At 34.6% G+C, this 26,604-nt stretch overlaps 3 protein-coding genes across 3 annotated transcripts in view; 1 reads left to right on the top strand and 2 right to left on the bottom strand.

Moving 5' to 3' along the window:
- The first annotated feature begins 1,414 nt into the window (after positions 1-1,414).
- Positions 1,415-26,604, top strand: part of Ance-3 (angiotensin-converting enzyme Ance-3) — a 64,244-nt gene continuing 39,054 nt past the window's right edge. Inside the window, exons 1-10 of the mRNA XM_018513098.1 lie at positions 1,415-1,629; positions 4,971-5,201; positions 7,723-7,881; positions 8,003-8,099; positions 8,919-9,062; positions 9,370-9,561; positions 9,950-10,047; positions 11,265-11,434; positions 11,568-11,692; positions 13,828-14,170. Of these exons, the coding sequence (XP_018368600.1) occupies positions 1,573-1,629; positions 4,971-5,201; positions 7,723-7,881; positions 8,003-8,099; positions 8,919-9,062; positions 9,370-9,561; positions 9,950-10,047; positions 11,265-11,434; positions 11,568-11,692; positions 13,828-14,170 (1,616 nt within the window). The 5' untranslated portion in view covers positions 1,415-1,572. The remainder of the gene's footprint in view (positions 1,630-4,970; positions 5,202-7,722; positions 7,882-8,002; positions 8,100-8,918; positions 9,063-9,369; positions 9,562-9,949; positions 10,048-11,264; positions 11,435-11,567; positions 11,693-13,827; positions 14,171-26,604) is intronic.
- LOC108764741 (proline-rich protein 4-like) lies at positions 16,191-17,961 on the bottom strand. The gene is made up of 2 exons (XM_018513099.1): positions 17,870-17,961; positions 16,191-17,460 (listed from the first exon to the last, which is right to left on the bottom strand). The coding sequence occupies exons 1-2, from the start codon at positions 17,879-17,881 to the stop codon at positions 16,252-16,254; spliced, it is 1,221 nt and encodes a 406-aa protein (XP_018368601.1). The 5' UTR covers positions 17,882-17,961; the 3' UTR covers positions 16,191-16,251.
- Positions 21,040-22,736, bottom strand: LOC108764740 (titin). The gene is given in 3 exon segments (XM_083287369.1): positions 21,040-21,286; positions 21,289-22,425; positions 22,703-22,736. Coding segments are annotated over 3 exon segments (1,320 nt in total). The 5' UTR covers positions 22,715-22,736; the 3' UTR covers positions 21,040-21,115.

The raw sequence follows: 26,604 nt of genomic DNA, 5'->3' as shown, positions 1-26,604 counted from the left end.
CGAACGTTATCTACCCACAAATCTCACCTCATAAATGAAGATTGGCAAGGTTATTACTCGACACAATTTCATTCCGTTGAACAAATAAACAAAGAACGCCACGCGCGAATCAATATGTCGCTATGAAATAATTAAACGTTTAAACCAAAAAAAGATTAGAGCGTACATTGAAAAAAAATTATATCTTAATAAATATTTCTTTTAATAATAACGCCGAGTCCACAATAGAAATCGTAGGGTTTCAAATCGTAGAAAATTGAATAATTACAGTCCAAGATGAAAAGAATAATCGACTATGATTAGCCAATTTTCTACGACTTAAGACCTTACGACGTAATGTTTGCTTACAAATATTCAAACAAATATTTAAGATATAGTAATTTTTTTTTTAGTGTAGACTGCGCTACTCCACCAAACCGATCGAAAAACTGGATAGACAGGACGAGAAGACGGCCGATCTCTAGTCTTGTCTATTAAGTAGTAATGATAAAGCACGAAATTTTTATCATCTTAGTAATAAACAATCGAGTAACATCTTCATTTCTGTTATAAAGATGCATCGATTTCTTCTCCCATCGGTATGACTCAAATGGACATCGCAGATACAAGTATTCAAGAATAAATCATAATGAAACTTCCGCTTATTCATCATTACCATGAATTAAATTATCAAATTCTTAATGTGTCGTTTGTTTAAATCTTATCGCGAAGAATAAATCTATTATTTTTATTTTAAGCGATTTCTACGCTTTGCCAATCCTGGTACCACTCTTTTCTATTTGTAGTTTCAAAAATAAATCTTTAATGTTTACAGAGTTGCAAAGAGCAAACGTGCGCTTGGATAGACAATGAGTCTCATTGAGAGGAGTCGGCGAATGACTCTTGTCAACGTGAGAGCCTCAAGTTGTCGCAATCGGCCGATTGACCCTCGACCTATCATCCTGTCTGTCGTCATTATTTGGCGATCCTAAATGTTTCTGTTTACCCCTAATTTATTTACCCTTATTCTTCCATTCCTCTCAATCTAATAGTACGCTTTTCGCGAAATTTCTTATTGTCTTTTGCTGTCGTGGACATGGAAGGAATTTTTAGACAATAAAAAGTTTCGTCATCTATCCTCATAAATTTTCTTAACCCTTATCCATATCCGTAGTTTTTAAGTTGATTTCCCCAAAGGGGAAACCGAGAGTTTCGACCTTTAAATGCGATAGAACAAAGTCATTCGTCTTCTTATTCTCGTCCTCGGCTACTTCCACCTACTCCCACGACATTCTGTCTAGGCAACAGCGACAACGACGAACCAACGACACGAACGAGGTGTGCGCGAATCCCCACCTTTTTCGCTACGGATGACCTCCTCGTGGTCGCGTTCGAACAGCTTCGCAGGGATAAATGTACACTTGGCGTCGTCCACGAGGCTTTTAGCGTCGGCAGAACAAGACCGTCGCTCGTGTTAGTCGTGCTCGATTGGTGGAACGGAATTTCGTACGACGACGAGGAGTTTTGTTGCGTGTACCCGATCGATTGTTAATATATGATCATTATCGAAGATTAAAAGAATTTTCAACTTTCATGAAGTTCGCCTTCAGTGGAACCGGCGGGATGTTGGACCGCGTCAGCAGCAGCTTCGTAAGTCTTCATCGAAGCTGATGGGGTGGCTATCTTCTGCAGTGATTTTAACGCTAGAAGGACGGAAATCGTTCATTATTTTTACGAGTATCGCAAATTGCGTGATCTTCATACATCGTAATTCTATTCAGTGAAACATTGCAAAATTTGGAAACTAATAAAAATTAAGTGAACTACAATTAACTAAGAGAAGACACTGCATCTATCGAAATAATAAGTGCGCTCCTTCTAGTGTTAAACATTGTGAATATCTTCAATGTACGTACGAATGTGTTTAATAAATTAAATGAGAAATTTAAATAGCGAAAAGAGATAAATATGAATCTAAAAGAGTGTTAAAACTGTGTGTGTCAACATTTTTCATACAGTAATATCCTGGATATATCAAGATGGTTCAGGTATTAGTCATATAAAAACAAGCAATTTATTCTTTAATCATTCTTTTGCTTACAAAAAAAACATTTTTTCGCCTAATAGCTGTTTGTATAATTAATATTGGATCATCTCGATAATTCTTCTTATTCAATATTTCGATATTTCTTTATAGATGCAAATCATAATAATCTACTTAAAATTCTTTTGGATCTGACAAATGCAAACTTGTAAATATTATTTAAGTAATTTTAATATGCTATTATATAATTTTCAGTAATTACAATACAGATTAGAAATGATTATTTCGGTTATACAAGATGTAATACCCCGAAACACTACCGGTGTTCCGATATAATGAATAATATGTGGAATCTATCCAGGAGAAGGAAGGGGGATATTATTTACATATTGTATCCAACTGAATTTTTTTTTATTGTTTTATTATTGAAATTATTTCCCAAATAGTTTCATATATTATGGAATACCCTGTAATTTTCAAATTAATATGACGAGTTTTGTATAAGAAAAATCATTAAAAAATAGAGGCAAGGTTTCTTGGCATTTATGAATCATTTCCATTCGTTAGATCATAATGCATGATACTATCATGTAACAATTACATGTAACGATGACCTCGTTTGTACGATCAAGTACGCTTATAGATTATTTTTCATAAATCTACGTGACATCTCATTATTGATTGTTATAGTTACAATATTATATTGTCGATTTACAAAGAATATTATTAAAACATGCTTATTTTAGCAAAAGCAATTACTTTAGTCAAAATACCGTAAAATACTAAATCTCACGCAGTTGCACATTAAAAAATAGAAAAGATATTCTTCAATAAGCACAATTGTACCAAACCAAGGTCATCGCATCTCGATCAAACACAGGTGACCTACTACTGTGCATAAGCAGATACCTTTCATGCTGGGAGGAAGTACGTAACGCGAAGACGTAACACGTGACCGTGAGACCAACAAATGAATTGCGCGTAAATGCTCTGCTCATAATATCATGACGTGATTTAGAGAAACAATGAAATTTCTATATTAACTTGTAAGAGAGTTAGAGGTCCCATAATAATAATCTACGTACGGTAATTTCTGGCACGGTATATAATCCCATTACGTGAAGGCTCCATCCTTTCATGAATTAATCCTTCATAATTATTTTTTTGAAAAAGAAAGCTAAACCCATTAAGGGAGACTAGAGATGAAAGTAACAGCCGGTTACATTTATTCGTGCATTTAAGCTATAATCTTCAAATTCGACTTAAATTATTTAGGCCCTTTGCTATAAATTGAGAGGTGATCCAATCTGACTTTAGGTTAGGCTTTTTTGATATCTTCACCTAAAATTGGCCGCCTATAATTTTGGAGTATATTCGCACTAATTAATTACTTACAACCATCAATTGTTAACCATCAAATTGTCCACCTGAAAAAATTGTTTTGAATATACTCGCAATGTTACATTCTTTCTGTTATTTTCAACTCTAATCTATCCCTACTCCGCGTACACGTTGCTGTATATTTTACTTGATGCAAAATCTTAGACTATTTTTATATCGATATCACATAGACACCTTTATCGATATTATCTTTTGTTCTTGACGTCAATAATTTATAAGTAAATAAAGTGCATTCCACAATATAAAAATTATTTAAGATTTTATTTTTGCATTATAGTTCGGTGATGATCATAAAAAATAACGTTGTAAAGTATGGAAATTCGTAAATGGTGATTTATTACCGAAGGACATTACCCAGTATAGGTTGTTCGTTCCTTTAACAACCATATTTTCTTCTTGATCGATAAATTGCTAAAACGCTCGAAAATGTTTACCTTCTAATTCAACAAACAGAAATAGAGAACGCGATCAAATAAATTATTATGTGAATAATTTATATTTCAAACGATTAGCCGAAGGCTAAACATGAGACATATGAGCGAAATTTAAGTGTACACAGGAGACGAAATAAATTGACACACGCATGCGACCAAGTTTATTAACCTTATCGACTTTACTCCATTTACCGAAATATCAGAAATACATAAAGTATGCCAAGTATTGAACAACACATAAATTAAAGTAAAGTAATAAATAAAAACTGATTAATATAAAATTAGATTTAAATTTTGTGAAAATTTTATTTGAAATAACGAATGCTATTTTAGAAAAAAAATATTTTCTCGAAAAAAAATAACAGGAAACTACTCAGGTTATCGCTTCTCAGCATATGCAAATTGAAATCTAAAACAAAAAATTGCCTCTGCTCTCAAGACAACCCTTTAGTGGACAAATCAAATAATCACTAAACTATACTCTCTCTAAAATGTTTGTCAAAGAGATTCATTGAAGAAGAAGATATTTTATACTGTGTGCATTGAATATTCGTAATTTAATACTTCCTTTACTACTTAATCGGAAATTAATAATAAGATTACGATTTAAATCTGTCAAGTTATATTTTTATTATGCGTAGATCATACCAGCGTTTTTGTGTGTATTTGCTTAAAATAAAGGTGCACCCAAAAAAAGATAATCTAATTGTAAAGTGAAATTTCCGTTAACCTCATATTCTAAGCAGAAACTTTTACAGAAAGAGTATTTCTCTTCCAATGCACTGGACTATTTATCAAAAATATATTGGAGATTATTCTAACAGTTTTCCTCTTGTATGAAGAGGAATATATTTACTGAAAGTGAAGTGCTTTCTTACGAGTAAATTATATTAGAAACAGCAAGATTTTTACTGCAGATGCAAAACAAAAGTACTCTAACTGTAAGAATATTGTGTTTAGCATATTTTCCTCTTGATTTCAGAAGATTCCTCTTGAGGCCGTATATAAGAATAAAATCCTCTAAGATTTAATGGTTTCTGCTAATATTAAAATCATTTTTTTTTTAGTGTGGGAAATCTGTACAAATCTATATTATAACGAATATTTTTTAGGTAAGATGGACAGTGCTTTTACTCTGCTTATTATCGGCAATTTCTGGTCAATTGGACCTACCGCCCTACAGAGACGACGATGCTGCTCGACAACCACTACCACCCAATGAAATAAATTACCAGAACATCCTAGCTAGATTAGATTTCCTAGGCGCAGAGAGATGTAGTGCTAATGTGATAGCTCAATGGGCATACGAAACTAATGTCAATGAATACACGCAGCTACAAGCGGTAAAGTATCACTGAATTTAAACTCTATTTTAAAGAAAAATGTTTTAATTTTACTAAATAAGAATTTTAATTTGATATTTTATTTTATACACTAAACAAATTTTTATAAATATTTCATCTAAAAATATTTTGTCATGATACTTGAACTCATTAAACAGATTCGGAACTTTCTCGTTAACCAGACTGACAATTTCGAAACTTTAAAACGCACAACCCGCATGGCCTATCCCTCTTTGCAATTTAGGCTATCTTATGAAATACGATGTTTTCGCAGGAACGTGTCGGTGATACAACAAATTCACGAATATTGGAAAAACTTCGTTTTGTTTATAATCTAGATGGTAACTTAGGAATAAGATTTAATTAAAATTTAAAAGAACACACACACACACACACACAAAATACTTAATTGAAAAAAATAGCAGAAACTGACTTTATTATAATCCATGTAAAATTAAAAATTAAAGCTCAGAAGTATACAAACATACTTTCAAACATCACAATAAAAAATCTTTTACGCATATCGGTGCTGTAATTACTGTTGAAATTAAAAAAATATTAGATAAAGAGATTAAAGAAACTACCGAAGAGAGTGTGAAGATGCAATTCTAAAGGCAATAATTTAGAAAGGCTGGGTTTTTTCAACGTTGTAACAAAGTGCAGCGACAACCGTGGAAAACGAGTCACGTACAATCGTATATTTCTCATCTACCCTGTACGAAACGTCTTCGAGGAGACCTCGACCTCCTCTCGGTATCCTCCCGCGAGACTCTTCGTGGCATCCGCACACATTGACTTGTCAATCGGCTGACAAACCGCCTGTGCACCGACGCTACCTCGCTGCCGACGATTTTCCCTGGCACGAGACGTGCTCGCATTGTCCGCGAAAGGCCGAACGCCTCCGCGGGAAATCTTCTCAGGCGATGGCATTGTCGTGATAATCATCCTGAACGATTGTGCAATATGGTTACCCGCCCCGTATCGCCGGGAAACAGGAGTTTTGTACTTTTCAATGCGAAACCTAGCGAGACTCGCATCGCGTGATGTTAATGATAATTAAGGCGATCACCGTTTCCCTTTTTTTGCGAAGAACGTCGACGTACATTGAACTATCGCGCTCGCCTCATTATCGCATAGGAGTTGTACATGAATCGATGAAACACGAACTGGACTAGACCTATACAAACTTGAATATTTATCTAATTCAAATTTAACCTCTATTCCCTTCAAAGTAGTTTCCTTCTACATTTAAACAATGATCCTACAATACTAGAAATTTTTATCTAAATAATACTTATTTAAGTATTTATGCGATTAGCCTAGATGTCCTTGACCATACCAAAGAATTAAATAAATATTCAAAATTTTATAGTCTGATTCAATTTCTTTTTAATTCATTATATATTAATCTTTAAAAAGCCGGGGTATATTTTTTAAATTTTACAGCTTTCCCTTGGATGAGATTTATTATAATTTATTATTTCATTGTATTTTTTGCTTCAAAATACGACACTGTTTCAGCATCATTATAGTAACTTTTCCGTTCTAGAAAGATTAATAATTAGTCATTGAAATTATTTATGAGTCAATTGATTTTTGTATTAGTAACAAATAATTATAAAGTAGTTAATTATATACACATACATATATACATATATTTTTGTAATTCTTTGGCAGCGTGAATACATGAGCTGTAATAATCTTACAGTGATCAGATGACAAAAGTTATGTTGCATACATATATTACGTGCCCCGATTTGATTCTTAACGCACGTTGTCATTGTACGTGGAAATATACCACACAACTGGAATTTACATTTGCGTATTATCCGGATATGTCATGCGGTTTTTTATATAATAATAAATGTATGATACGTAAATATATTCTACACAGCACAATTTATCTGAGGGACGTCCAGGGATCGTCCTAGAGACGTAGACGTCCTCTGGACATCTTTAGAACATCTCTTGGAGGTCTGCGCTGTATGAATTGTTATAAATTTCAATGTACTAAATGTAATAAATATTATTATAAATTTTAAGTTATCTATTTAAGCATAACGCGTTATGTGATAATTGCGTAATTAAACTTTAATAAATAAAGATTACATTTAAATATACAAGTTCTCAAATGCGATTTCACTTTCTTAGCTACTTTTCTTTGAATGCAGGTTACTGCCAGGAAAAGCATAGATACGACGGTTTTATCTCTAACGGTAAAACCGTCGTTCGCCTATTCGTGTTTGACTGCAACTGCGTTTCCTAATCAGTCGCCGAGAGATTAGTTCTCTTGCGTCATGTAGTTAACATGTTACGTTAATTAATACAATTGCACATGTTATATTAATTAAAGCAATTTCACAATTAATACAATTAAGATTCAATACAAAATAATACGTAATTTTGGTTATATGAAAATAATTAGGACGACTTATCTATCTCTCCGTCAGCCCAATAAAAAAAAACGTTTTGTTTCATTTCACATGAGAATTGCCTTCAATATTTTGCTTTACGCTTTCAGCTGGATGCCCAACGCTTATATGCGGACTTCCAATACCAAGCATGGCTTTTAATCTCGAGAATCGACATAAATTCTATTCGAGACCCCATCATCAGGCGACGACTCCGTTATTTGTCCGTGGTGGGCCCTTCAGCACTACCACCTGATCAACTGGACAGGGTAAATGCTTTGTTTATACAAGCAATTAAATCACTGTTTAACAGATAATATGCGTGACTGTAAATATAGTAGTAATAAAATTATGACAGTTTTAGCAATAATGACATTATTCTTTTTACAGTATAATCGCTTAATCAACGACATGCTTGCGATTTATAATGGAGCGACCATATGCGCTTACAACGATCCGTTCCGGTGTGGACTGCGTTTATATCCAGGTAATACATCACGAATTACACTGAATAACGATCAGATCGGTACGATGCCGTCGGCATCGTTCACGGTTCGTCGCCGCGAAATTCCACGGATTTACGTAAGTCCAAAATGCGCATGAAAGTGTGAAGAAAATAAGATACGTCACGCGAGCGCGCGTATGCCCCGCGAGTGGAAAGGAAGGTCCCTCTTCTTCTTTTCCGTTAATTTATGAAAACTTCTGCGCCGCGCTGTATGCGCTTCTAATTGTCTGTTATCTTTATGTTTAATGTAAATCCCCGTACACGCCCATTTAGAACGCAAAGCGAACACAATCCGAGGCATCACAGAACATGCGCAAATAGAAAGCAAACAATTAATTAATTGAGCGAAGACACTACGCAGTTATATAGTATAGTTTAATAACTAAGAACATAATGACTCGTTCGTGTTTAACGTGTTCCATGAAATGATAATTGGCTGCGCCCGAGCTCTGAAAATGAAGGAATTCAATTTACGCGAATCAATGAAGAAATTTATGGTTTAGGCTAATAATTTTGAACAAAAACTTACTCTTTAATTTTAGTATTTACATCACGAAATACGCTGAATAACGATCATTTTTTTTCAATAAATTTTTATTCAATAAATTTTGTTTATATTCTCAAAAATGAGGGAAAAAGAGCCGTTATGCCATTGATAGTTTTCCTAAAATTTGTCTTAAAAAATTTACGTAGCACAAAAGTTACTCACGAGATATTCCATAAATATCTTATGCGGATACATAACGATACATGACGCATCTAAAAGTTATATACTTCCTCACCGCATTATTTATATTACAGATATATCGCAAATCATGGCGAAAAGTCGGGATTGGGACGAATTGCAGTATGTCTGGACCGAATGGAGAAGACGAAGTGGCAGACCGATTAGGGATCTATATCATCAACTTATTGCGCTGACCAATGATGCTGCAAGAATGAATAGTACGTCTAATTTTAATTCTATGCCGGAAGTATGACACGTCAAATGGAATCCCCCCAATGCTAATGAAGTCGGTCAGCGTATAATTCCGTTTCATGCAAGATTGCAAAAAGATCCTAGTATTGAACCTAATTTTTATCGTCAGAAATCTTTCACATTTTTAATTTATAGCGAGTGACAAGATTATTTCATTGGGATTAATTAATAGATATGTATGAAATATGATATGAAAATACGCGTTAATTAAGTTATATTAAAAGTTACTTCAGATGTTGAGGGTTAATGTTATACTCTTATTTCTTTTTGTAGACTTTACTGATGCCGCCGAATATTGGATGTTCCCTTACGAATCTCCTAATTTCCAACAAGACATTGATGAAGCTTGGGAAACGATACGTCCGCTTTACGAAGAACTACATGCTTATATTCGCAGAAGGCTGAGAGATCTCTACGGTCCTGAAAAAATTGGCGCACACACACCTCTTCCGTCTCATATTCTCGGTAAAAATAACGTCACGAAATATATCGATTAGTATTTTTTAAATATTTTATTCCATGGATATATCGTTAGCAATTAATTACTTACACGGAAAGAACAATTTTGAAGTAGGTCTAAAAATTAGACTAAATATAGATCTGAAAATAATTTTTTGTTGGATAATCAAAATAATTATATAGGATGCTCAAGGTAGTTTTTAGAATGTCGACATTTTTTGCAACATTACTTATAATACTTAAGCGTCATAATTATTTTAATGGTCCAACAAAAAATTATTTTCAGATTTATATCAAGCTAATTTTTAGGTATTTTAGAAAATTGTTGTTTTCCATATGTAATTATTCGTTTTTATGTAACTATACTGTTTTTTTACTCATTACTTATTATTAGGTAACATATGGGGACAGTCTTGGACTAATCTTTTGGATGTTACTTTGCCGTATCCGGGTAAAACCTACCCCGACGTCACGCAGGAAATGCGAGCTCAAGTAAGATCCTCTCCTTGTCTTTTTTATTTTATAATCAATATATATTGTAGGGTAAGTGGTCCAACAATGAACCATGTAAATTTCAGAGGCTCGTATTTCTCTCAATTATTGAATTAAAAGTCTGAATTTTTGCATACAGTTTATGAATTTAGTTGACTACATACCGTAAATAATAACTTTTAAGTTATCCCTAAAGTTTAATTACAATTTCGATTATTTTAAAAAACGGGAAATGGTTCATTGTGAACAAGGGATGTTACACAATGAACCATGCTATTTTTAATAATGATTTATATGTTTTATACTGCGAATTGTTGGGATTATTTTAGTTTTGCTATATTTTAAAATTTAAAATGTTTATTTACAAAATAGATAATTATAAGGTGGTGAGGATTCACAAGGTCGACCACCGCGTTTTTCTTTCGCTTTGAGTGAAAACGCGTCAAATAAATATATTTTTATTGAAATTTTAGGTGGGGAGAGGGGCTGTATTCTAAATAATTATTACAATGAATTATTATTTTGAAGGTTATCGTAAAAAAGGTTATGTGGTCTACAATATACCATGGTTCATTGTTCACTACGTCAAAATGATTCATTGAAGACCACCTAGCCTTTTCCACGATAATTCTCTAAATAATGTGGTAAAATAATGTAATAGAAAAAGTTACTTACAGAATAATAAAGCCAAATGTGCACATAAAACTATTGCACAATGAAAAAAATTATAGGTATAGCAACAAAAACATAAAAAATACGTAAAACTTACGAAAAAAATTTACTTTGTCATCCAAAATTCTTAAAATGTGACATTACATGGTCGTTCTTGGCGCGATCTGCCAGTCGACTGGAGAGCCGAGGAGGAGTTCAAATGCGAGTCGCTGCATGATAGCAGCACAATCCGATAATGTTGCATTTACGAAATATCGTAATGGTTCATAGTGTACTATTGGTTCACTGTTGGACTACCTACCCTATATATTATATATAATAATTTAGAGAAAAAAAGAAAATCTTGTTAAAATGTCTAAATATATTTAAGTAGATTAGAACTGAAAACAACACTTTATTAGACAGTCAAAATAATTATGACGCTTTAAGTATGAATAATCTAGCTCAATTTTTAGATACTTCAACCATTCTTTTGTGGTTTTAGAGGATATAACCACTAGTTGATAAATACTACATGTAACTAATATTATATTGTGTATTACTAGGGCTATACTCCTATTGACATGATTCGGGTGGCCGAGGAATTCTATCTGTCTTTGAACTTGAGCGCATTGCCACCGGAATTCTGGGCCGGAAGCCTAATCGCCGATCCTGGCGACCGCCCATTAATTTGTCAGGCGTCCGCATGGGACTTTTGTAATCGCATAGATTACAGGTTAATACGTTTATCTATAATTTTACTCAACAAAAGCATGTTGCAGGCATTAAACATTTTTGCTTATTAAACTTGTGCTGTTAAAATTATAAAATAGGAATAAGAATTTTTAATTTGTTATTTCTATGCTTAGAATCAAAATGTGTACAAAAGTGACGATGAAGGATTTGATAACTTTGCATCACGAAATGGCACACATTCAATATTTCTTGAGGTACAGTGGTCTACCTCGAGAATTTCGTGACGGCGCTAATCCAGGTAAATACTTTTGAAATCTTTAATTTACACATATATACACACACACACACATATTTAAGTATACACATATTTTCTATAATTAATATATTAAATAAACACAATAAATTTAAATTTAAATTTAGAATCATAACGCGATCAATCTGCGTGCGATTGTTAATTGAAGATCAAATTTACTGGATTAATTTATAAATTTCAAATTTTATACAATTATTATTATAAATTTTACGGAACTCAAAAGATAACAAAAAATCGAGCAAGATAGAAATCAAGATTAAAACAATAATGTATATATACATATTTTCTATAATTAACATATTAAATAAATACAACAAATTTAAATTTAAATTTAAAATTATAATGTGATCAATCTGCGTGCGATTGTTGATTAAAGATAAAATTTACTGGATTAACTGATAAATTAAAAATTTTTATAATTATTATTATAAATTTTACGAAATTCAAAAAATAAAAAAATTGAGCAAGAAAAAACAATAAAACAAATAGCAAAATACGAAACAAATTTTTAATTGTCAAAATAAAATTGTATAGTATTTTTTCTTTGTCTCTGTCTTTCTCAATATATAAAGGAATACAAAACGATTGCTTATTATAAAAACATTAAGACAGTTTAAAAAACTACGGGACATCACATCCGCTTTTAACAATGTTGATATTTTGTGTGATGCGTAAGTGCATTAATTGGAAATTGCGTCATGCCGGGAAGAAAAACGCGAACAAAAGACTATAAAACTGCCGGTGATGGCATGCGTGCCGGATAGACGACATCGCGTTGCGTAAGAGCGACTCTCGGGTCCGACTCTCGGCCGACTTCCGGAAGGCACAGCCGACCTGTGTACGTCTTACGGCTAATAGCGCGAAAGCGAGAGCGAGTACGACACGCTCGAGGTGTACGCCGCGTGCTACGGTACTCGCGAATAGGCGAGTAGATGTTACTCTCGTACATTGGCGTCGGGCGCACGTCAAAATATTTTTATTACGGTATAATCGCGCTTTCACCGTAGCAACGGCCGGCCCGGTCGTTCGCCTCACACCGGAACACGGATTGTTTTGAATCAACGAGAACAGCTTCGCATCGGTGGCCTTGTCGATCGTTTGATACTGACTTCGCGTAAAATCTGCAAACATCAAATCCATGATGTAAAGAGACCAGGTGTAACATTACGTATAATGACAGCTAAATATAAATTTGAGAAAAAATGACCAAAAAAATGACCAATTTTTGGTTGGTCACAAATGTCATTATTTTGAACAACTGCACATCCCTGAAATTATTAGTTAGACCTGGTCTTCTTATATTATGGTCAAATCTATACTCAGTGTCCGTCACGAAGACGATCTATCGCTCCTGTTAAAACCCGTTTCGTTATACAATTCAAAATTTTATTTCAGAATCACTTCGGCAACAAATTTTGTCTGCATTCTTCAATAATTTTTATCGTAGATTTTCATCTGCATTCCGCACCTTCGTATTTGTAACGCCTAATTAAAGTTAGTTTCAAGTTACGAAATCACACTACTATTAATTATGCGTTCAAGGCGTGTGTGCGGTTTGCATGGGGAAATGTGATTGAAGAAAAGGGAAATAATCAGCATCATCTGCCACGCTCAACAAATCCGCGCTAAACGTAATTACATCCTGGTTAATACTAAATCGCACTAAGCGCAAAAAGTCACCGGGTTATCCGCAGAGAACCTCGAGAAACTTTGCGATAATCGTAGACGGAACTCAACGACAAACCATCTGTTTAGTCTGACGTCGACTTTCACCGTTCGATTATCAAACAACCAAACTCCTTTAAAACGTCCACAACGAAACTCGAAATCTAAAATCAAGAATTATATTATACAGTGGTTATAGTGTTTGAAGTAGATTAAAGATCTTTCATTATTCAACTATAAAGATAACTTGTCGTAATCATAAACATAATATCTAATAACAACGTAAAAGAAAGATAAATCCATATTGACCCACTGATAACTACTATTATAAAATCTATTACAAGCAAAACGTTTTCCAATAACAACCGTCGAAGAAAACAGCTGTGATGATTTTCACGACTCTTTATCTAGTTATTACATATTATTATACCAAAACTTATTACTATAATCATCAGGATTCCACGAGGCGGTCGGCGAAGCCGTCGCCTTGAGCGTCACGACGCCGCAGCATCTGCAAACTCTGGGCCTGGCGAACACGTTCATCGATGAACGCTCCGCGGACATAAACTACCTCTTCGCCTTGGCTATGGATAAACTGGTGCTGCTGCCCTTCAGCATCGCGATGGATAGGTGGCGATGGGACGTTTTCCGCGGTTTCGTCAATAAAGAGGAGTATAATTGTCACTGGCACAGACTGAAGGAGCAATACACGGGCACGAAGCCACCAGTTCTGCGATCCGAGGACGATTTCGATCCAGGAGCGAAGTATCACATCCCGGCCAATATTCCCTACATACGGTGAGTACTTCTCATATTTCAAACATTATCTTGATCTTCATTACGATCGATCTCGCGTAGATATAGAAATTATGAGGTCAGTATATTTTTAACTCTTCCGACGATCTTTGTAATTGCGTTAGCGGTAATTAAAATATAATGTGAAACACGTGTGAAAATTGCGACATTATAATAATGGGAAAAATCGTACAGTAAAAATCATACAATAATATTATCTTTTTTGCAATAATAATATTATCTGATAAATTGCACAGCATTTATGTTCTGCAGGGTACGTTGTTATTTCAACAAGTCTAGTCTTGCTGATTTGGCAATAAAAGAACACCTGCTACGTACTTTCATATGTAGTTTCCAATACGCCCGAAGCGGATAATCCCGTTGCGAACAATTCTGCGTAGCCGCGTGCCTCGTGCACGAGATCGGCGATTTCACTTTTGATTCGCGATCCCGCGTGCTCCTCCTCCTCTTGTGATCTGTTCATTGGTAGATCAGGAGAAAGAGAGGCACGCGGGAGTCCTTTCTCCAACTCTCGTTACACACGTTTGCAGCTAATATGATGCGCGAATGAATCGGTCTAATACCTGAGATTCGCACGATCTGAATGATAGGTCGCGAGGCAGAACAGGGACGCTGATATCATCGAATCGGAAGTGTTACGTATGCACTCTTTCCTTCGTTAGTCATGCTAGATAAAAGAAAGTCCTTTTTCCATCGACCGTACGAGGCTTAATTACGCATAGAGACTTTAGCTAATTATCGGGCGAATTTCCGCGTACACGCTGCGGCCAAAATTACGAAAATGGCTTTCGCCGGCTCTACCTCTCTTTCCGACTCTTCGCCGCGCCGGAACAAGGAACCGGAACACTGTCTCGGTTACAATCAAATGCCGCTCGTGCGGAGCGAATACAGTGCACTGTATCGAATGCACGCGATCGGAGATAAATAATTTGTCACGCTACACGAAGTTCAAGGATATTGACGCTGGCGTGAGAAACGTAAACAGAGAAAATCTGTCTCGTAATATATAAATCACTTTACTGTTCAACTGCTTGATCTCCAATGAATGTCAAAGAAATCTAACTATACTGACTGAGCTGAATATATTAATTTGATTTTACCTAATTCAATTTCGCTCGCAAGGGAAAGGAGTACAAGAGCTGCAAATTGCTTAGTATGCAAAATTTATTAAAGAAGGTCAAGCATATAAAAATAAACAAGTTTTCATATCTCTTCTAAAGAATGGCAATGAGGCTAGGATGAATTCCAAGGCTGTCGTTTTGCTCTTTGGTTTTATTAGAAAGAAGCGAAAGACATCGTACAAAGACGTTCGTTACAAGTTCCGAACGTCGTAAGAAACATAGTACATATGTTCTCGTAGGTATTTAAGTTGTCGATACTATATATCTAAGAAATCGTTAGCGCTGTCTAAGCAGACTCGGAGACCCATAATCATCTTTCACGGCGCAAACCGGCTATTCTGCAAACTCATCTTTCCCTCGTCGGATCTCGCGGCGAGAACGACGTTAAGTTAGAAAAATAAATACGTCCGCGTTTTCCTCGCAGACTTACACTTCGAAAAATAAAAGTCGAGACTCACGAGTGCCGAGGAAACGCTTCGTTAACGCTCCCGTATGAAAGATTAGCCGTTTACCGCGTTACGAATCGCATTGCTCTATGATTTTCTTCTCGACGCAATGCGTTTGAAAAACATGTAGAAGAAATGTTATTGCGATATTCCGTAATGCGCGCCGACACGTTCCTTCGTATGATGCAGTGGAGAATTTGAAAATGTTGGGCCCCTCTATGAATCACTTACCCAGTCTATCTGTATATCTCAAATTTAATTTCTACAAATTAACACGATCTAATTCTATTTTTTTTTTTTTCATGAATATATACACAATTTAATACAATTTAATGTTTTTATATACAAATTGACTAAAATCACATTGAGTCGAATTAAGAAATTTGATTATTTACGTTTGATTATTACTTCATCTTAACGCATTTCCTTTTCTCTTTCGTTAATTTCTTTTCGAATTGAAAAAGAAAAAAATCCTCCACTGCCACGCTTTTTGATATTAATAGTGTCCCGAATATCCCCCGAAGCTGGACTCGTAGTCACCTCCATCTCCAGAGTCGTGCTCGTGCACTGGTACCGCAATCGGCACTTTTATGGGATACGGTACCGGTTTGGGCACCGGCACAGCCACTGGCTTCGTCACGTGAACCGGCACGGGTCGTTCGACAGGCACTTTTACGGCATAGGGCACCGGTTTCTCGACCGGCACAGGTACTGGCTTCTCTACTGGATACGGCGCCGGTACCGGTACTTTAATGTGGTAGGGCACTGGTTTCTCTACGGGCACTCCTACTGGTCGCTCCACATGAACTTTGACTGGGTAGGGTACTTTCTTCTCAACTGGATACGGTACTGGTTTCTCGACCGGGACCGGATACGGTTTAGGCACGTGTACTGGGTACGGTCGTTCAACGGGCACTGTCACGGGGTACGGTACTGGTTTCTCCACGGGGAAGGGTTGCGCTACATGCACTGGAACCTTCACAGTGTACGGCACGGGCTTCTCCACTGGGAACGGTTGCGGTATCGGTACTTTCACTGGATATGTTATTTTCTTTTCGACTGGATACGGCTGGGGGATATATACTTTGTAGGGTACCGGTCTTTCTACCGGCACGTGAACCGGATAAGGCACCTTCTTCTCGACGGGATACGGCTGCGGTATGTGAACCGGTATCTTTACCAAAACCTTCACCGGTACCGGGATCTTTTTCTCGACCGGATATGGCTGCGGTACTGGCACTTTAACCGGATACGGTACTTCTTTTTCCACCGGGTAGTGAACCTTCTTCTCGACTGGATAAGGCACCTTCTCGGTCTTCACGATTGTGATCTGCTTGATCTTGCCACCATCGTCGCCACCGCCACCGCCACCGCCACCGCCATAACCGCCATCATGACCACCGCCATCGCCGCCACCGTAACCACCATCATAACCACCGCCAATGTCGTGTCCGCCACCAATATCTCCGCCGCCGATATCGTGGGAAGTCTCATAGCCGCCGCCGCCGTCGCCACCATAACCGCCACCATAACCGCCACCATAACCGCCACCATCATCATGTCCTCCATAGTCTGCCTCGAGGTGAATCAGTCCGCGCTTTTCCTGTTTTTTCTCTCGTTCAGCATTTTTGCTCGGCTTACTCGTAATCTCCTTTTTCTTCTCACACACGGCCAAGGCCAGCAGCCCCACTAACACCGTGAGAAACTGTAATCGAAACGTCATACTGATTACATCAGTCGCTTACTGTTGCAGCATCAATGATTTACTTCTCGGAAAAATGCTATTAAGTACAGTTGTTAATGGCCTTGTCAATACGACATAGTGTAGCAGATTACATAAAATATGTAAGCCTGACTATCTAGATCAACTATTTCTTTTTTTGTTCCTCGACTGTGTTTATTAAATTTACTTTTATTATATAGTCTAAGCAACATTAATCAATTTAAATGGCTTTTAAACTAACTTTTAAATAATGGTTTAAAAACTAACACTTCTCACGGTTAATATGCATGTTTGAAATCTCGATAAGATGATGTAGGCAAGATGATTAAACGAAGCTAATTTGAGAATCTAAGCTCAACTAATTTCGCCCCGAACGAAAGAGCGAACTTACCAAAATTCTCATGTCTACCAAGTCTCTCACGATCTGGTCAATATCCAGACTTTACTGAATGCTTCCCCCCAAGATGCCACCGTCTTTATAGCCCGCTTTCCCCCGACGTGTACCAAGCGAGCCCCTCTGCACTCTCGGGGAAAAGTGAAACACGCGTCTGGCGCTCGCCCGACGTACACGGCGCGTTATGGCATTTTTTTTTTTATAAATCCTAGACACAAGCTGCAGTGCTTCCATAATCGCGAGCAACGGCGTAGCCACTGTGGAAAATTACGGAACACCGGAAGTTCCTTCTCAACAGTAATATTAAAAAGAATCAAAACTAGAAAGTACGTTCGTCGGAAATGAGAATGTTTTACAACTACCTGTCACTCAAAAATAAACACAGAAGAAAAGACGTTTAAAATTCTATAACGATTATATAATGTGAAATTCTGATACGAATGAGGAAACATTTTATCAAAAAAAAATTAAAAAAGATATCTGTAAAAAATTGTCTTCAGATTCTCTAAAAAATTCTCTAGGTGCGTTACGCTCTTTTGCTAAATAATGATGTATAATCTCCCCAAATCAACTCACGATCGTTCTATCATCAGTCTAAGGATCTTTCGTCCTTTTGATCCTGTCTATCTACGCCACTGGGCGCGTATATAGATGCGTTTCCATTTCTCCTTCGCTATCATTACCCTCCTCTTTTCAACCGAGCCAATCTTTCTCCGCCATCCATCTCGTAGAAGTTTCTCGCTCGTGCGTACCGTCCGGCAGGATTTCGCAGTGACCCCCTCCGTATCCGGTCCCCACGGAAGGACACGCGGTATACTGTATGTACGAGTTCTCTCGGCCGAGACGAGGAACATGACGATGGAGACTTAACGGTCTCCCTTGCGGTCCGAGGGAGAGCGCGAGAGGAAGAATCAGAAACGGTAGGAGGAGAGAAAAAGTGAAAAGTGTCCGGTGAGAGGATGGTGGGACGGGGCAAGGAGAAGAAATAGATCTTAAGAACACTGCGCCGATGTGAGATTGACCGCGTTTATCCACTGTTTCCTAGGAGCACCACACGGCAAATTGTCTCACTACGAGTTGCTCCAATTGGAAGATATACTTTTAAAATACTTGATATTAATACGAGAAAAATAACGTCTCTAAAAGCATACAGCGATAATAAATGTAATTAAGATTGGATTCGAACAAGTTTATGATACAAAATAATATCAAACGTTTTATACTTACTAATTATTGCGTCCGCATAGCGAATTTAATTATTCATAACAATTAGAAAATATGCTAAAAGGATTATGTATTGATAAAAGAAAATAGCAAGAAGAAAGAAAAATTATGTATGCAATTTGAGTATTGCAAGGTAATATAATTTGAATATTGAGAGCTAATATAAAATACAATTTGAGATATTTAATAAAAAATGCAGAGAGAAAATAGATATGAATTTTGCTAAAATATATAATAATAATGTTGTAAAGAAGAAAAAGCAAAGAGAAAAGTACGGTAAATGAAGCAAGAGTTATTTTACTAGTTAAAGATTGGAAATATATTTGTTTTAAATGCAATTATATTCGAAATTTTAATTTTTAATTTGATATTCAAAGATAGATGCATATCTGTAGCGATAGCTATATAGCGAAAAAAATGAAAAGAAATAAGCGAGACTAATTGCTGCTGAAGAAGAAAAAAGTGAATGTTCAGACATTACGTCGGTTAAAATTAGAGCAGATTAAAGCAACTAAGATTCTTGATGATATCAACAGAAATTGCATTTTCACTGCTTAATGCAGTTATAAAGAATATTTTTATCAAGCTTTAATAGAACGAAAATACAATATGTATATATATATATATATATATAGAAATATATAAAATAGATAATTATTTTCATTATATTACATAAAAATCATACGATTTTCTTATTCTAATTATGTTGAAACAAACAAGCAAAAAATCAATTACGTCGTTAGCCAGGAATGCAAAATTTAATGCAAGTATTATAACAAAAACAATGCGTACGAAAATTAGAAGAGTCGTTTCCAAAAAATTTTTACGTAATTAGCGATCCAATAACAAAAACAAAGTTTGGTTTTAATACTACGGTTTTACGACCGTCCTTTACTTCCTTTCCCCTGATCAAGCGCAGATAGGGAAGTGACTAGGAAAATAATTAGAAAAGTAATTTCACAGTCATATTTTGTGTTTTAGTTTTATTTATACACGTTGGAAATAATAATAATTAAATAAACTGATATAAATCAACGAAATACATGTATGCACATCCTGTTGCGTAGATCTGTTAGAGAGTTTCGTGTTACATAATAAAAAAATAATTTGTTAACACTAGAGAATTGCGGCCGTGCCATTTTTAACCCATCTGATAGTTCTTCTTTTCGAATTAATTTAGATTTGCACATATAGCTTTAGGTTTTTGTGACTTTTTATAAATAATCCTAACTAATTACAAGTAATTTTATTTTTATGGTGACAATTGTCCCTCGTAACAGGCTAGATTTATCTTGAATCGCGATTGGATTAATTCAGTTCTAGTATTAATTTTAACTTTGAAGTAGTAATATGATATCATTCACTTAGAGATCCCGAGTTTTTTTGATACTATTGCATATCGCTTTAACGAAATGATACTTCTAGTTTCACTATGATTTACAAATATTTAACTACATTTCTTAAATAAAAATAGATAATATTTCAATTCTATATATATATATATATATATGCATTTTAATATAAAATTTACATAAACATGTCAATAAAATCTTTCCCATGATCATTAATATAGATAAATTAATGTTCTCTAATGATCGAATATTTCAGCTACATTAGTAAAATATTGTACAGTAATTGACGAAGATATAACAATATAATTATATCGTATTAATAAGAAAATCTTAAATAAAATCTTTTAATAAGAATTTTAAATAAAATGATCTTACGTAATGTGTCGTGACAAAATTGTAGTTTGCATGTCATATATTATGAATTGAAGTCTTTTAATTGCTAAACTATGTTGAAATATTTTACAATCTTATTATAATTGCTAATTATTCTAATTTGTAGTTACTTATTATAATTTACGTAACTCGGTTAAATTAATTTTTATATGTTATAGGCATTCAGTCTCTTTTCAAATTGCATAAAATATACTTGTCATGATTTCATGCAAAATATCCGCGTACACGGCGTATGATGAATTGCTTGTGGTGAACAGTACAAACATCTGTGGTTTTACCGAGTGAATGATTCACGAGCTGACCATTGCGGTCGCAGAAATGATTTGGTCTTAGTGCTTTCGCTCTCCAACTGATCTTCCTTGATGTTTCGATTCTTCCAACCAAGCTTGACGGGTACCGGAATTTGCACAACATATGGGAAGGGTTTTTTCACTGGGACGAGTAGGCCGGCTTTGTCTCATACACCTCGTGAGGATTATCCACAGGTACTTTAATCGAAACAGAATAAGATTTCACTACTTCTACCGGTACAGGTTCCTCTACAGAATACGGTTGAGGATCCGACACTTTGACAGGTACCAGAACTGGCTTCTCAACCGGCACAAAATACGATTTTTCCACAGGTACTTTAATTCTTACTGGGTACGGTTTGAACACTGATACCGGATACAGTCGATTGATGGCAATCTTCATCGGTACCGATACCTTCTTGTTAACTTCATACGGAGTTGATATTTTGATCAATACTTTGACCTCGTACGGTATTGGCTTGTCAACAGTATATGACTGTGATATCGGTACCTTTACTTCGACTGAAATCCTTTTCTCAATTCTAAAAAGTTACGATACTGATACCTAGACTTTGTACGACACAGGATTGTCGACCTTCACTTTGTAAGGAACTTGCTTCTCGATTTGATAAGGCTCTGGAATTTTAACCGGTACATTCACATAGACCTTGACCGGATAAGGCACCCTCTTTTCCACTGTGTAAGGCTGCGGCACGGGCACTTTGATCTCATAAGGAACGTGTTTATAGACCGAATACGGAATTTTCTTCTCAATCGTCACAGATACTGGCACTTTCATTTCCACGGTTACAATAGTCTTTTTATTTGGTTTATCCCAACTAGTATCCTCGTGGGACCATTCACTTCTTGGGAATCTTCTCCAGATATCCGTCGAATCTTTGATACCGATCTTACTGGACCATGCATGAAAATCTCGATCTCTCGCGCGTCAAGACGCGAATGTTGGATCTCCTGAATATCTACTCCAATCATCCGTGTCTTCTTCTGGCTCCTCTTCATCGTTCACCGGTTCGTATTCGCCGCTATCGCTGTAATCGTCGTCTTCTTTCTTCTCCTTGGGCGGATCTTTTCTAATGTTGGAATAAGACTCACGGACAAGTTTAGATTCCGTCGTAGTATTTCCACCATCAAGAGCCTTTTCTACTGCCCTCTCGGCTGCCCTTTCGGCTGCCTTTTCTACTGCAAGCTCAGCAGCCTTCTCGAGTTTCTCTCTGCGACTAGCTGACGATGTAAGAGCAATTCCGAGACAAAGAAATGCTATTAGACACTCCCGCTATTTAAAGAAATTTATTATTAGTAAAAATATTTAAAACGTGTTTTTTAATATGTTTAATATACTATGAATATTTCTAATTTGATAATAATTGATAAATTTAAGTTTCTTTATATCACATTTATTTAATTTTATTTAAATTTAGCTCTCCAGTTATAGATCATTCTAAAATCTATACACACAATTATTAATTTATAAAAGAAGTATTTTAAAAGAAATTTATTGTAAAAGAAGAAATAATATTATGATATATTAATCAAATAAGAAATCAAAATACTTGGTGTCCCATGATATCTTTGCAAGACGATAGATCAACTTATACTGAATCTAAACGGAAAAGTATCTTACTATTATTTATATACCGTGGACGACTTTCGCCGATTCAACTAGCTGGACCTTTATAGCCTTGCAATACCTTATCCGTGATAATTATCCACGCTTAAACGATCATCATTGTTTTGCGGCGTCGCGGCTTAGCTATGAACGCCATTCATTCGTTAAGAACCATGCTACTTACTTTAAAGCAGCACGCAAAACGTATATGCAATTTAAATTATGACCTATTTTCTCAAGAAAAATACTAAAGTTTCCACGAAAAAGATTTTGTGTATTCAACTGTTGTTTATGAAATAATTCTAAGATTTCTTACTTATAATATTGATCTGTGATAATATCAAAATTATTGTTATTCTTTTTACAACGTAAAATATGTTATTTAGTATTAAGCTTGCAATAACAGTTTTTTATTATGGACAGTTATTTATTATTTAAAAAAATATTTACAATAGTTTGTATTTTAATATTAAATCTTTATACATATACGCAATGCTTTGGAAAAATATAATTAAAAAATGTAATATAAAAATAAGAATATATGAGAGAATTAGACTTAATAAAATAATAAAAACTTTAAAATTCTACGAAATAAAGTTATTTGTCTCTTGACGGAAATACGTTGCTACTTTTACATACGATGCCTGCGTTCTAGTTCATTAATCTACAAAGATTTAGAAAAGAATACCGGATTAGTTATGTTATTTATGAGTGGCCAATGAAAGCGAATAGACACTTTCTATGTCGAATCGTAAAACGAAATGATTCTTGTTCTTTCTCTCTCCTTCTCAGAATATTCAGTAACATTTTTCAATAAGGAGTAATCTTCTGGCGTTTTTTTCATCTTTTGCTGCATGAATTTCCGTAACAATTATAAGTGAAAATATCAATAAAAGTAAATCAAATAAGAGAAAGAATCCTATTTTCAATCAAAATGTATTTATCAAATTTGCAAATACATTTTTAATTCTATAAACTGCGAACCGATTAGATTTGTCGAATTGAAATGCAATTATAAACTGAAGTTGGAAATAATATCACAAATTATATGCATAATGTTCAATGTTGAAAGACTCATATTTTAAGCTATTCTACAATATTCTGAAAGCATTTTTTCACCATCAATTTATGTGCTGCAAAAAGTACCTAGACATTCGAAATGCATTTCTTTAACTAGACACAAATAAAATGCATTTGTTTAACATAATTAGAAATAGTTTAGCAATTTTGTTAAACATTATACATCTTACTAATTAGCAAATTGTTATTTTCTGTAAGACGCGTGGTTTCCTTGTGGCTTTTTTTCTCGTTTTCTGAAAATTATCGGACAAAATACATTTTGGAAGTCTGCTGCTCAAATTGTATATTAATTTACTTTATATTTAATAATTGCTATACTATTTGTAGGAAAACATAATTTGATAGTTTGTGGATCTATTGTATTAAATCAATTATAAATGCAATCGTCATTTCTACTATAAATAAACAAAATGTGCGTTTACGCTTATCACATTTGTGCGATACGATCGATACTTTCTTTTAAAACAAATTAAGTAACTCGAACGAATTTCCCAGGATTAGTACCGGTGAAACCGAAACCAAATCAGTGTAAAAGTGCTCTCCACATATCTTGCCTTCTCGAAGTTGCACTTTCCCGCTTTAGCGGCAGTTGTATTAACCACTTAACTCTTATATTTATACGCGCTTCTCGAAACTTTCTTCTGATATTTCCCGGAGATATGTATGAACGAAGAAAAAGGAAAAATCCCCTTCGTCATCCGGCAACAGTTCCAACACGCTGTTTATTCTATTCGTTTAATTTTATCTCGAGCTGGTATTATAACTATATAAAAAAACATCATGCTAAAGTGTTCGTCTTATTTTCAATAATAATAATAATAATAATGCATCAAATCAATCAAATGTACGTAAATTAGACTGAACAGTATCTTTACAACACGGAAGAGTCCGAGTGAAATCGTAACATACGCCGCTTTGGATACTTATTACGCCAACTATAATCATTTATTTCGTAAAGTTTGCACCCGCCATAAAGAAAAGCATAAAGTGATATAAGAGCTACGTATAACCGTAATTGCTTCGCGTGCAAGTACATTAACCGCTGCTCTATTCCGCACCTGGAAGTATTCTGCGAAGAGTTTGGGATATACGATACAACACAGATTTGGATGTGTCTTTCTCCATCTGTAATGTCAATATTAAATCGTAAGCGTCAGAGTGAAAGTTGCGGAAGATTATAAATTTAAATCCTGTGTTCAAAGCAGCGAAGAATAATTTGACTTTTATAATAACAGAAAATGATACCGATTCTCTAATTAATAAATAACATACTGTGTCATTGTGTATTATTATCATTGAAATAAATTCAAAATTACAATCAATCGCATCATAAATCAATTAAATGTACGCAAATTACGTATATGTTATATCTTACACTATGTCTACAGTAGCGTTTCTACTGAAGAACTCAGCTGAAACCAATCTTGAAACGTGATGCAGTAATTAAATTATTTGTTACGTTATGTTTGCAATCATGATTTAATGGAGATAGTACAATCAGATAAAATTTGTCTTGAAACATAACTTGACTTTTATTGCTCATAATTTAATAATCGATGATTGAAAGAATATAGATGTAGGAAAGACCAGGGCTATAATTAACACCTTTTGAAAAATCAGCTGTAATTTTGAATCCAGATATTATTTGGATATATTGCTTTTTGTAAGTAGTAGTATGATCATTTATTTAATACGTAAACAAGGATTTTTTTTAATTAGTGATAGGTTTTCGACAAGACACTATATTTTTGAAAAGAGTGTCATGTTAATTTTTGCCCCACATTTGGGGCAAGAATAAACAGCCTAGGAGTAGCTATTGACATACGAGACATATATATTAACATTAGTTTTATTTATAGGATTTTTTATCTATTTGAGGTTAATTAAATAATGTAATTATATGCAAAACAATTATTTGCTTATAACAAAAACAATAAAGATTATAGCACATCGATTATTCATTAAATATATAGCTAGTAACATTATATTATTATTAAGGAACATAATCACAGCATATTGTTCTTATTATATTAATCAGTTTTTTATTTAACCCTAGCAAACCGCTAATAGGTCCAACGAACCCTTGCGATTTTTTACAATGTTGTTTTACATTTCTTTGAAGCGTTGTAATTAATTGAAAAAATAAAATATTATTTATTTGATTATATCATATTTATCTGTCTTTGTCTGACTTCGAGATATAAATTTCACACATTTTTAAAAATACATATTCAGAATTCAAAAAATATAATATATTATGTATTCATTATACTCGTATATTAATATTATATATATATATATATATATTTATTCGGACCGACAAGAATTAAACACTAAGTATAAGAATATTCAAGCCTATGACGGTCAAAGCTAGATCTTTTTTGCCTAAACAATTTCCAGTGAATTATCTATATCCTATATATGTACATGCATATATATCATATTTTTGTAGTTATTCAAACTGTGCGTCGAAATTTTTCCGGACTCTATTTAACGCAATTAAACTACTGCAATAATATTACAAGTTAAATTAAATTGACAATGTACTGAAAAAAATCTTAAATAAATTTATTGCGAAAAATATTACCTCGGCCGGGACTTGAACCCGGACCTCTTGTAATCTGTACGAGTTTGAATAACTACAAAAATATGATATACAGGGTGGATCATCTGAAGTGATCCAGTCAAATATCTCGAAAACTAGTAGGGATAGAGAAAAATGTTTCGTATGAAAAGTTTAGGGTTACACGGGGGAAGTATGGTACT

This window comes from Trachymyrmex cornetzi, unplaced genomic scaffold, assembly GCF_001594075.2.
Source record: "Trachymyrmex cornetzi isolate Tcor2-1 unplaced genomic scaffold, Tcor1.1 scaffold45, whole genome shotgun sequence".
NCBI lineage: Eukaryota > Metazoa > Arthropoda > Insecta > Hymenoptera > Formicidae > Trachymyrmex > Trachymyrmex cornetzi.
The sequence above is the reverse complement of the archived record's forward strand: the minus strand, read 5'-3'. Positions and strand labels throughout refer to the sequence as shown.